This window comes from Babylonia areolata, chromosome 9, assembly GCF_041734735.1.
Source record: "Babylonia areolata isolate BAREFJ2019XMU chromosome 9, ASM4173473v1, whole genome shotgun sequence".
Taxonomy (NCBI): domain Eukaryota; kingdom Metazoa; phylum Mollusca; class Gastropoda; order Neogastropoda; family Buccinidae; genus Babylonia; species Babylonia areolata.
This window is the reverse complement of record NC_134884.1, coordinates 24,897,972-24,911,748: the sequence shown is the minus strand read 5'-3', so window position 1 is coordinate 24,911,748 and position 13,777 is coordinate 24,897,972. Positions and strand designations below refer to the sequence as shown.

The 13,777-nt window shown below is 37.3% G+C and overlaps 1 protein-coding gene across 1 annotated transcript in view; it reads left to right on the top strand.

The window, feature by feature from the left end:
• LOC143286157 (cathepsin Z-like) overlaps positions 1-12,558 on the top strand; it is a 12,779-nt gene extending 221 nt beyond the window's left edge. The window contains exons 1-7 of the mRNA XM_076593762.1: positions 1-57; positions 1,313-1,434; positions 1,955-2,179; positions 3,740-3,887; positions 5,078-5,153; positions 6,912-7,001; positions 8,319-12,558. The exon at positions 1-57 is cut by the window's left edge and continues 221 nt beyond it. Coding sequence (XP_076449877.1) covers positions 1-57; positions 1,313-1,434; positions 1,955-2,179; positions 3,740-3,887; positions 5,078-5,153; positions 6,912-7,001; positions 8,319-8,429 — 829 coding nt within the window. The 3' untranslated portion in view covers positions 8,430-12,558. The remainder of the gene's footprint in view (positions 58-1,312; positions 1,435-1,954; positions 2,180-3,739; positions 3,888-5,077; positions 5,154-6,911; positions 7,002-8,318) is intronic.
• Positions 12,559-13,777: the final 1,219 nt, after the last annotated feature.

The following is a 13,777-nucleotide window of genomic DNA, read 5'->3' as shown; positions in this document are numbered from 1 at the left end:
CGCGAGGAAATTCGGACCGTGCTTGGTTCGCTCCACACCACGGAATTACCCAGAAAGGTGAGCAAGTGAACAAACGTAATTAGTCAACCTCAGTCTGTTGGCAAGATTGTGAGACAAAAATTAGAATTAAGCTGGTTTGTACATGTGGATGTTGGAAAGTGAAAGTCACTGAAGTTTCCTTACGTAACAAAAACCCAACCGAAACAGCATCGTCATGATCAGTGGTCGGTCCAATGTCGAGGGCGCGACCAACAATCACATGACACCAGATTGATTTTGAACAAAAACACTAGTCATCTAAGGATTTTCTGTTTAAGTATCGAAGATACTTAACTGCTTTAAAAATGACAAAAAGTAATTAAGTTGAAAACTCATAATTAATACTCGACACATGAGATGAGTCATACACATAGTGCAAAATCCAAGCAACTTCACTCACACACGCACACAGACGTACAGATCAACACCGTGCAATTTAATATATGTTTGTAATCTCACACAGCCTTAATGAAATAATTCTATATTTCAGTAACAAATTTCTTGAAAGTAGACAAAACCAAACGTTTTGTTGCCATAACTTAAGCCATTTCTATCTCAAGTGAGCAAGTGAAATGTAAACTATTCTCTCTCTCTCTCTCTCTCTCTCTCTCTCTATATATATATATATATATATATAAATACATGGATTTAAAAAAAACAACCCACATACACTGATACAGAGATCATGGACAAAACAAAATCTTAAACTGATGGTTTTGTCTGTCAGTGTCACTATCCAGTAAAGTTCTATCATTACTATGAATACCTTTGTAAGTTTGTTGTATGACTGGCATATTGAACATTCTTTTGTTTTAGGAGCACTATTCAGTTTCAAGTATGACTATAGTATAACTCAGTATAGCAATAACAATAAGATGTTGAAATCAGTGCAGTTTCAGTTCTAGGAGTTTAGTTTATCTTGGGTATTATATGTATGTAGAAAAAAGAGTAATTCAGAGACTCTAAGTCTAAAAAGTTTAAGAAAGAGTATAATCATCAGTCAGCATGCATTTCACTTTACAGATGAAAAGAGGAGACCAAAAACAAACAAACATAAAACAACAAACAACCAAAAAAAAGAACACTCAAAACATAGGTCATCTGTAAATGTATATAATATATACATGCACAATTCATACTGAAACTAGTAAAACTAAATGACGATACCAGAATCGTCATAGATTTGTCAATAGAAATATTCTTTTTATTCAGATGACAAATTCATGATTATATTGTTGCATGTTTTTGTTTTTTTATCTCCTTTTCTTATCAGATCTCTACGGCCATATGAACTACCAGGTTTTGACTTTAACTCACTGCCCAAACGTCTGGACTGGAGAAATGTCAATGGAACAAACTATGCCAGCACCACCCGTAACCAGCACATTCCTCAATGTAAGTTCTGTGGAGTGGTCTACTGTAAAAAATTTACTCTGTGGTTTCCTTTTATATTTATTTCGTTTCATTTGTTTGTTGTTTTTGTGTTTTGAAGGTGATGTAATTAATGTTGTGTGTGCTATTTCAGCTTGCCTTAGTCTTCTATAGTTAATACAGTATGATAATTTTTCAGATCTAAGTAAAGGCATTGCACATTGAAAATATCTTGTGTTCTCAAGGCCTGACCAGCCTGTTGGGTTTGATATGTAATAAGGGTCTGGCAGCAGATGTGGTGATGTGCGCACTTGCATGTATTATGCAATTGTTCATATATTTGGACCAGTTTTTGCACTTTGTTTGACGCCACATGGAAATTGAAATTCACAAAGTTTGCCCCAAGCCCTTTAGGTTTTTTCGGGTGGAGTGTGGTGGAGGGGGTGTGGGGGATGGGGGAGAGGGTGTGTAGGGGTTTTCACAACTCTGGCATTACAAGTTAACGATGAGAAATTCTCAGTTGTTTTCAATCCTGTGGACACAGATTGCGGATCATGCTGGGCGATGGGCTCCACCAGCGCTCTGGCAGACCGGATCAACATCAAGCGGGGAGGGGCTTGGCCCTCTGCCTACCTGTCTGTCCAGGATGTCATCGACTGCGGGGGAGCTGGCTCCTGCGATGGGGGTGATGATACGGGAGTGTATCAGTACGCTAAGGTCAAGGGAATTCCTGATGAGACCTGCAATAACTACCAGGCCAAAAACCAAGGTTGGTACTGATGGTTTGGGGACTGTACATTTCCAGACCATAGGTGCAGGTTTTACAAGGAATTTGGCTGTGCTCATGTGTTTTTTTTTTTTTTTTTTTTTTTTTTTTTATAAGGAAGAGTTGGCCTGGAGGTAACTTGTCCACATAGGAAGTGAGAGAATCTGAGTGCACTGGTTCGAATTACACCGGCAGTCGCCAGTATTTTCTCCCCTTCCACTAGACCTTGAGTGGTGGTCTGGACACTAGTCATTCCGATAAGACAATAAACTGAGGTCCTATGTGCATTATGCATTTAGCGCACGTGAAAGAACCAACGGCAACAAAGGGTTGTCCCTAGCAAAATTCTGTAGAAAAATCCACTTCGATAGGAAAGCAAATAAAATTGCAGGCAGAAAAAAAAATTACAAAATGGGTGGCGCTGTCAGTGTAGTGATGCGCTGTCCCTGGGGAGAGCAGCCCGAATCTCACTCAGAGAAATCTGTTGTGACAAAAAGAGTAATACAAATACAGACACAAGAAGTGTCAAAAATTTGTAAAATGTTTGTGTTTTAATTAAGTAATCTTAAGAACCCAGTAATGTATGAAGATAGATACATACATACATACATACATAAATATTAAGATAGATAGATTCTAAGATTGAAGATAATAGATAGATAGATAGATGTGCACATGATTGATGAAGGATATTAAAAAAACAACAAAAAAACACCACCAAACAACAACACTAGTACCGGTAGTAGTTCTTTAGTAGCTTATCTGCACTCTTATGTTTAGGACATACTATGACTATGAGTCATAGATTCAGTAAATCTCCACTCTTGGCTCACCACATGTTTGAGCTTTTTTTCGATCATGTGGTTATTACCATATTGAATTGAAGATAGCTCATAATAGAATCTGACCGTGTGTGAGTTTGATGATGGATCTGACTTTTTCTTTTAGTTTGGTCAGGTTCTTTTCAGTTTAGTTTGGATTAATTCCTCAACCATTAGGTTTGTGCTGTTTGTATGAGGTCATGCATGCGAGTGTGTTATGAATTTTTAGATGTCCTGGGGACGAGTGAATAGAATTGAAAATAAATCTACTTTGTCCCCCCAAATTTCTACTTACCCTACTTAATCTACCAAAGCAAAAGGGTGCTTAATAAAAGTAACCACCAGTAGTGTGATGGCAAGTCAGTAGACATGATTCATTAAATAAGTCATGCATGAGTTACAGGGAAAGAAAAATGGTGTAAACCATGTTGGCGGGCAGGAAAGGAGGTGTTAACAGTTAACTAGAAAGGTAAAAAGGGAAGTGCGATCAGTCTGCAGTGAAGCTAACCGCTCACTCACCCTTTCACGGACACAGTCAAAAAATGGTTGCCCAGCAGATAAGTGAAGAGAGTACTTCTGCTTGTCCGCCAGAAGGTTAAGTTGTCTCAGGCAATCAGACGGGTGGGTGGTTTGAGCCCAGAGGTATGAGTGTGTGTGAGCGTCTGAGTGAGTATTTGGTTGGGAATGCAGGTTAGCGTGTGGTGGATGCTACTGATTTAAACGTTGGTGTCTGTGTCTGCAGCCTGCGACCCCTTCAACAGGTGTGGCTCCTGCACCCCAGACAGCTGCTACTCCATCCAGAACTTCAAGGCGTGGAAGGTCTCCACTTGGGGTGCATGTTCTGGCCGTGAGAAAATGATGGCAGAGATTGCCCTCAACGGCCCAATCAGGTGATCTCTCAGTTGAATCAGTCCAGTGGCTGTATCCACTCTTCAGTTCTTTTTGCTCCCTTGTTTTGTTGTGGTTTCTTATGTGAAATTTCAGTAAAGGAGTACATTTTCTTCTTCTTTTTTTTTTTAAACCTGTTGAAATCATGATAAATTTCTGTCTAATGGCATATGATATATATGCATATTTATAATTATACTAATATAGATTGCTCTTAAGGTGACAAAATGTCACTATGATATCCTCTGGCACTGCACTTCTTTTTAGGCTGACCAAAGGTCGATTTACGTAAATGTTTTTGGCTTTTGCAGTTCTATCAAATCAAAACTGTGCTACCAGGGACCCTGTTTTAGCCTTTACTTGGTGATGAACTTGAGCCTCTTAGTGTTACGAATAAATTGATCTGGAACAAGAGCAGAAAACCTACTAGGACATTAAGTCAACTCTTGTAACTATGGTCATTTATGCCATAATTGAAAAAATTGAAATATGTTGCAGTTTTTTTGTGCGGAAAAGGTAACATAAGGTGACAACTTAGCAGTGCTAAATATTTCATTGCACTTAATATCAAAAGGACTATTAATGACGCAAGGCTTAATTTCTGCCCCAAATACTGTACCTGTACCTATTGTTGAGAGAACCCGAGGTAGAGGGCCCTTACGATTGAGACTGCGCCATAATTTTAGCTCGATTGGCCAAACAAGCTAAGTAAGTTTGTGACCTGATACAGGTCTTCATCAGATACAAAACATGAGTGCCAAAGAATCGATAGACAGACAGAAATACGAAAAAGACTTAGCTGTATGAAGAGCGCAGGATCAGGAGTCAAGGTGGCTGCTGGAAAAAGAGGGCGCTAGTCAGGGATGCACAGGGGAGGTAACCTACTTCGGGAGGTCACCAGCTGTAGCTACTTTAGTTTTCTCCGCATAGGCGGGTAGTAGTTTGCACAGGACAGGAATCAGACACCTGCCGGAGTCTGCACTAGTGGGTCACAGTAAGTATGTTACTTAAATGTAATTTTAGGAAGAAAATTTCCTTTTATATTAAAAGTGCAAGGTATGTTTTACTGCACATGCTAATTAATCAAATTCAAAGCAAAACTATGGGATATATGCCTAGATATGGCTGGTCAGCCTACTATCCAAGTTGCTGTTGTTGTCATTTTGATATTTTGTGTTCCTTCTGTTTTAAGTTGTGGGATCGAGGCAACTGACCGATTTGAGAACTACACTGGTGGAGTCTACACTGAGTACATCGAGAGTCCAGGGGTGAGGTTCTGAATGTTTTATTTTATCAGTTGAAAAAAATAAGTTTCTGAGATAATTAACCATATCTGCTGCTAGAACAAGGAAAAACCAGAAATGACAAATTCATCACGCACTTTCACATCGGATGCATTGGAATTACACAAATTCAGTCCCTTGTGAGTTGTGTTTGTGTACTCAGCAGAAGAGTTGTGTCCCTTGCTCCCCTTACTCTTCTGCTCAAACCCCATAGATTCTCTCTTTTTCTCTCCTTCCACTTCTTCCTCCTCCCACCATTCCTTCCTTCCTGTCACACTCCTGCAGCCCTCCTTGCGTGATTCACCTTGAATTGATTCTTTCACACTACATGAGCTGGGCAGGAATAGAATATATATATAGAGAGAGAGAGAGAGGGAGAGAGTTAGAATGGGGGCCTTGCATGTCCTCCAGGGGTTGGTCACAGGGCTAACAAGCTGGTACAGAAAAAAAATCTTTGTTATGAAACAGCAACAGAAGAAACCAACACTTTTGTTGCTGCCCCAAGTAAGGGGGTTCTGGGGGTGACACCTGTGAGGATCACATTCCAGTTCAGCCAGAAGGTTAGACGAGTACACTGTTAGACAAGTACACTGTATACATGCCTGTGGTCACCTGGCTGACGGTGCAAGGAAGAAAATAAACAGGCATGTTCACTTTGAACTGGTAATTTGAAGCTGCCTGTCGCTGTGCTTGTCCCTCAGCTCTCTGGAGCTTTGTGCCAGCCATTTTCCCCCCATGTTGTCCCGCTCTCTTTCTTGAGGTTAGTTCTCTTGTCAAATTTATGACTGTGAAAAAGTTCTGATTCAAGCACTTGTGCACATTCATGCACTTTTACAGTGTTACACAGACATGCACACGCACACACATGCATGCGAACGCGTGAACACATGGCACACATCTTCATCTTCTGTCCCAACATCTGTCTGCCACTGTTTCTGTCTGTCCTCTCTCTGCCTCTGTATCTCTCATATGCACAAACACACTCATTCACATTCACACACTCGCACGCACACACACACACACACACACACACACACACACAACATACACACTTTCTTTTTTTTTTTTTTTTTTGTTCATGACACCCAGTCCTGGTGGGTGATCCAAAGTGAGCAACAGAAGAGTGGTGCCACTGAGAGGGCCTGGAAAAGGAGGCAGCAAAATTGAAACAAACACAAAACAAAGAAGCACAACAACATTGTTTCAATAACAAGTGTGCCTGCATCGGCAGGAAAGTCCGAAACAAGCTAACCCTAGAGACACATGCCTCCTTTTGCACATTTCATTTGCATGATGGGTTATTAGAATGGCATTCTGTTTAAGAAGCAAAAAAAAAAAAAAGACAACCAATGTCACATTTTGGCAATAGTTGTGTTCCAGAAGGAAATCTTCACTTGATTCGACTTGGTTTTATGTGTGCAATACAGATCAACAGTAACAATACTAACATTGCAACATTTGCATTTGGCCATGGTAGGTGTGTTTTGGAGAGAAACCATCACCTGATCTGCTGATTTGATGTCTGCATGACAGATCAACCACAACATGACAGCATTTGCATTAGGCAATGGCTGAATGGTAGGTGTGTTTTGAAGGGAAGTCATAGCCTGATCTGCTAGTTTGATGTGTGCATGACAGATCGACCATTACCTGACAGTACTTGCTTTTGGCAAGGGTACATATGTGTGTTCTGAGAGGAAATCATCACCTGATGTGACCCGGTGTGATGTGTGTGTGTGACAGATCAACCATATCGTGTCTGTGGCCGGCTGGGGGGTGACGGAGGAAGGTGTGGAGTACTGGATCATGCGCAACAGCTGGGGGGAGCCATGGGTGAGTTGTTCTTTCTGTGTGCCGTGCTTTCTGTGTGCCGTGCTTTCTTTCCTTTCTTTCATTCTTTCTTTTTATTTTGTTTTTCTTTTCTTTATTTTATTTTTTTGTCAATTGCTGATGTCTTTTTTTTATTCTTTTTTTTTTTGCATATGTAAGAAGTATTTTTGATATGGATGCTGTTGCTGTTGAAAAAAAGTATCATTTGTGAAAAGTAAATCATTCAGTAAAGAAAACAATAATGATAATTGATAATATTTGCGAAACTAGTTTTGAAAAAAACAAGCAAACTGTTAACAGCTGTTCTAAAAGAAAACAAAACAAAACAAAACAAGGGAGTCAAAAATGATTTTAAAAATCTGAGGGAATGAAAAGCAGAGTCTTGCAGCATACAAAAACATATTCAATTCACACATGCTTTGGCATGGCTCACTGGTCTGTCATGGTTTTCATAACAGTAACAGGCCAGCTTGTTTATAATTATAGCATACTGTTGTGTGTTTTTTTTAATTTTTTTAGTTTTTTTTTTTTATAAATGAATCTTTACAAAAAGATTTTTTTTTCTCAATTCTATGTGTTGCATTTTTTATTGACTTCAGTATTTCTTGATAAAAACCAGAAACCGTCATTAGTGAACCTCATTTGTTCATGTGATTGATTATGCAATGCGCAGTGTCATTTGTGCCAGAACATAAGAACTGAAAAGAGGTGCAAGAATTGTTGCTAAACTTGACAGTTAGATGTACACATTAGGTTTTTTTCCCCATCACCAACAATAAAGTCGTTGCCTATTAAAAAAAAAAAAAAAAAAAAAGTATTTTTTAATGATGCTCCTTTCTGTGCCTTGTAGAATGAAAACTACTTTGGGGGCTTAGAAGGGTGTCACTTTCAAGGAGGCATTAAAGTGTGTAGTCTGACCCTTATACACAGCACCACATATCCTTGGACAAAAAACAAACAAACAAAAAAAGTGTTGGTGTTTGGGGAACAGATGCCTGATCTATACATTAACCCAACAGCTGGTTGGCCCAAATAACCTACCCAATGCTGAAGTTGGAAAAAAAACAAAAAACAAATTATACACTGTGAAATATGAGTATGTGCGTGAGACTGTGGACATGTGCATGTATGTCATTATGTGCCTATTTTTTAAAATATTAAAAAGTATAATTTGTGTTTTGTTACAGAGGTCCTAGTATATAATTTAAATAAGCACTCTACTACAAAAGCACTGATGTTATTTTTTAATCATTATTATTGATCAATACTATTATTATTATTATATCATCACTCTGTGTGTGTGTGTGTGTGTGTGTGCAGGGTGAAGAAGGCTGGGCCAAGCTGGTCACCAGCCTGTACAAAGGTGGTCAGGGGAACCTCTACAACCTTGGCATTGAGACTGACTGTCATTTCGGCGATCCTATCGTATAAACAACACTTTCAGGCTGAATCAGAATGTGATAAATATTACCTGAAATGATTTGTCTTTTTGCTCTCTTTCTGTGTATCTCATACATGTTTGTTAGGGTAGATTTCTTGCCAGTTTCACACAATCTTTAATGTTAGTTTTGATACTTTAGTCAAGATTGCATAAGATAATCGTCACAATGTTTGAGGTTGATATTTTCTCTACCAAGATTACCAAAATGATGTCTGAGGTTGATATTTTCTTTATCAAGATGACACCAAATAATGTTAGAGGCTGATTTTTTAATTATCAGGTTTACACCAAAAGATGTTTGAGGTTGATGTTTTCATTATGAGGATTACACCAAATAATGTTTGTATTACTATTAGAGGTTGATATTATCTTTATCAATATTACATGAAATAAAAAATGTTTGATGTTGATGTTTTCTTTGTCAAGATTCACCTGAAACAGTGTTTGATGTTTATATTATCTTTATCAAGATTACACCAAAAAGTGTTTGATGTTGATATTTTCTTTATCAGGGTTACATGAATTAATGTTTGATGTTGATGTTTTCCTGTCAAGATTACACCAAAACAGAGTTTCATGTTCATGTTTTCTTTATCAAGATTACACCAAATAACTTTTGAGTTTGATGTTTTCTTTATCAAGATTACCGTAATTTTCAGCCTACAAGTTACTACTTTTTTTTTTCTTTTCTTTTTTTTAACTCAAAACTAAACCCTGCATCTTATAGGCTGTGTGTGCCATATCTGTGTCCAAAAACTAAATAATGACCACCACTTGGTGCCACCTGACACAACAAACTCAGTATATGACAACATCAAAGATCATAATACATGCTCATGATTACACTGATCAGCAACCCTTCAATATTGGACATGTTTCATGTTTACCATTCTATCAAAATAATGTAAACCAAATCAATATTACACCAGATTTCAGCTGACTGTTATCACAGTTACCCCTTAGGCCATCAACAAAAAGCTATCATAAATTTATGGTGTAGAGAAAGTCGAGAAATCAGAAGTGAACTGATTGTTGTTTGAAAGCAGAATGCAAAGCTAAATGGTGGACTGGACTAAAAGCCTGGGGAAGCAGACTGGATTCTGATTGAACAAGTAAATGAAGTGGGGCTTCACAACAGTATAATTCATCTGAAGGCTGTAAAATTGTTTGAAAAAAAATCATTTTTTTAAAAGCACCAAGAAAAAGCAACAGTAAAAGAGCAGACAAATAGAGTAACAGAACAGATGAAAACAAGCTGTATTCTGAATCAATATTCCGAAGATTATGTCACTACTCAGAAACCAGCATCCACTATTAGCAGAGCCATAATGGAGAACTTTCACTTTATGGCAGATGCACCATATCGGATGTGTGCGCCTTATACATGTTCAAAATAACTTTTTGCTTCCAATTTTAGGGGTGTGCCGTATGCACTGCAGTGCCTACGGTGCCAAAAATTATGGTACACCATATGATGCAAGATTACATACACCAATCATATGATATTTGAAAATTAGTTTTATGGGTCTTTTTGTTTGTTTCTTTGCTTGTAGTTTTTGAATGTCAAATCATACCACATGACTGTTGTTTACTACAATGGAAATGGAAATCTCAGGCAATGTGTGTAGCACAAATTTATACCTCCTTTTCTTTTGGATTTTTCAACGCCTTTTCGTGCTCCAGTGGTTAAAGATCTGTCCAATGTTATCTTGTTGACCTTTTACCATTTCAACTTCCAGTGACATCAGATCTAAAGATGCTGTTTCTTTTTTTCTTTTTAAAAAATTATTTTTGATAGAATGCTTAACTTTAATGAGAAATGGATCGTGAACATTTGTGGATTGACAAGTTACTTTATTACCTATTTAGGAGACACGTTTTGAAATCTCAACTGGTTTAAGCTCAGTTGATTTCAGTGCTTTAATTTATAGATAGAGGAAACCACCCAATAAGCTGTGCTTAAGTGCCATTTCAAAAAAATTAACATTGATCACAATTTCCTTTTTTATGATTTTTTTTTTTTGGACAAAAATGTTATTTCAGATGTATGGCAGTGTTCACAAAGAGCCAGTGGCAGTGATTGTATTGAGATGTTTGGAGCCCATTTAAATTGTATGAATAAATCACACACACCCCTCCCCCCCCCCTTCACTTCTCCCTAAGCCATAGATTTTTACCTCTGTGATAACCAAAAAAATTATATTACAATTGGAAACAGGGTATTGTTGTTTTTGAAGGATTAATTTTTGATTGTATATGAAACATATGCTAATAGCCTATTGACAGATTTTTGTCTTTTCATACAAAATCTTTAAAAAAAAAAAAAAAAAAAATCATTCGTCAAGGTATTTGTTTGCAGTAGCCATTTTTTGTGTAAGAATACAAAGCATGTTTGCCAAATAAAAAATTCACAGTAAATTATTATATTTTTTTTTAAGAAAAAAAACAAACTGAGATAACTATTTATGTTATTATAAGCCTTGTAGAAAGACAATAAGAGATAACTTGCCAGTGACTGAGTAGCTGAATGTTTTGTTTTTTTTCAAAAGTTATATTATTTTGATTTGTTGTGGAATCTGCTGATGTAAAATTTATAATTTCAGAAGTGATATGACAGCTATTCTTTCCCAGTAAACATTGTTTCTCGATGAGGAATGTTTCATATATTTTTATATAATTTATGGATCTTATAGAACTGGGGTTTTTTTTTGTTTTTTTTTTGTTTGTTTTTTTTTTTGGGGGGGGGGGGGGGGGGGGGGTGTTGCTAACTAAACTTTGGGGTTGAACTACCTGCACACTGTGATTGACCCAGAAATAATGCTTTGTCTTCTTTGTGTAAGAGGGTGGGAATATTAGATCCCACCATTCCTGAAACGCCCTTGTTAAAAAGGTGGTAAAATTACTGTAGTTTGACACATGCTCACACACACACACACACACACACACACACACACACACACACAAAGAGCTGAGTCTGTGCACAGAACATACAGACTGACCACGGCAGCAAATACCACACTCCAGATAATGTACCACCTAAGAACAAGGCACAGCACCGGCCATGCCACTCCATACACTGCATGTTTGTGCAGATTGTGAGCATCATGAGCAAAACCCACTCCAGTGGAAGTTCTTGCATGTGTTTGGATTGCAGACTGGAGACAAGATTCCACTCTGGCACCCATGATATAAAAAAAAAACTGGTTGTTGTTGTGAAACAAAGTGATGTGTGTCAGTGAAAGAGTAAGAGTCGGTCTGTCCCACTTATCAATGATACAGTAGTGTCAGCTTGTCTCATTCTTTTCAAGTGTGTGCCAAGAATGTTAGGAGAAAAAAAATGATAATAGATATTTACATAGTACTGTATCTAGAAAACTACTCGAGGTGCCTGTTTAATAGTAATAATACATAACACATCATGGCAATGTTACAAAACATACACGAAAATGTACCTAGCAAACCATACACATAATAAACACAGTGCATACATGCATACATACATAATACAAGCATACATACATACATACAGATGTACAGGCATACAATCAAACATACATATGAAAATACCTGCTCACCTACTCACACATTCATACATTACATTGCACACACATTCGCTCATACATGGGTTTGTGTAGATATACATAATGTATGCACACATAGTCAAGCATACCACATGTACAGAAGTATATACTGTTTGGACAAACATGCCACAACAAAGAGGTGAGAGAGTCTGTTCCATGTCTTTCGGGCTTAAAAAGAAAACTATCTATGTTTGTCGGTCTTTGTGGTGATGGTTTAATTGCTCTTTGAAATTTGATGAGTTTTCATTTGTGTGGGTGGTGAAAGCATTCCATTGTGAACGTGTATTTATCTTTGTCACTTTTTTTAAATTTTTATCTTTTCTAATGATCCTAACTTGTTCCTTGTATGAAACCATAATCAGTAAATATGTGTCTTTTTTGGATAGAAAGAATGGATTTGGGGTTATTCTGTGTTGCAGTCATTCCAGCTTAATAAGTTTACAAACATCTTGGTGACAGCAAATTTTGCTTGAAAGTACTCTTGCTTAATGTTAACATTTATCTGCATCTGATACATTTAAAAACATACTAGAAAATATTATATTACCAAAAGGTTATAACAATCAGCATGTCGAGTATATGATGATCATTCTCCAAATATATGACTGATTTTTCAGGCTAGAAAAAAAAATAAAATAAAAAAATCAGGGAAATTCTTTTGGTTTTTTTATGCTCTTAATGTATGCCTTGGTATGAATGGAATATGCATATTTCTTCCATGTCATATGGCAACTTTATTGAGTAATGACTTTTTTGTTCACAAACCACATTATCACCTGCAGTTTTTTTTGTTTTTTTATGAATCTGTAAACATAAAAATTCACTTATTGAAAGACAAGCTTTAGATAAGATTAATACACTGCACCCAAATTTGTTTTTACATGTAGTCCTTGGTCATTGACTCCCAAGTAATCTGAGGCTTGGGCATTCTATTGTGTGCTGTTTTCAAGTGAAATAACATGGCATGAAAGAGTTGAACAGATGTAAATGTTAAATGGGCAAGAAATTCATGTAAAATGGGGGTGGGGGCTGTTCACACAGGAAAATATGCTTATAGCATCATGGTATTGATGATCGATTCCATGATCTTCTGGAACAAGTGCAAACATAGCAGTTCCATTCTCAAATTTAAAAGAATATTTTTAGCTCTTTTGGTACTACAGGGCTTGTACAAAACCAGTCTTGCCTTTTCTGGTTCACAACTCTGGAAATCATTCCCAGTATCCATCAAACAGCATGAAAACATCACAACTTTATATATTAATTTCTCCTTATCTGTCTGTCTCTTTCTCTATCTTTCCCTCTCTCTCTCTCTCACTCTCTCTCTCTAGTCTCTCTTCATTTCCCCTCCCACACACACCTCTTTCTCTTTATCTCTCAATTCAGTTCTCTCTCTCTCTCTCTCTGGTCTCAGTCTCTGTCTGTCAGTCTGTCTGTCTCTCTCTCTTATGCAAGCATGCATTCATTTTTATCTATGTCATTTAGACAGACAAACTAACTCACAATAAACAATTTAGACAGACAAACTAACTCACAATAAATATTCACAGATGTTTTTGGAAAGGCTGGTACACGTCAGAAAAATGATACATAGATTATCAGACAAACATACAGAAATTGTGAATTAATTTCATAAATTTATCACAATCAGCTGCAAAGGTCTGTCCTTCTACCTTTCACATAAGCATTAGCCTACTGAACAGTAAACGAGCGGGCACATACATGTATGCACTGTATGAGCACACACACACGCACGC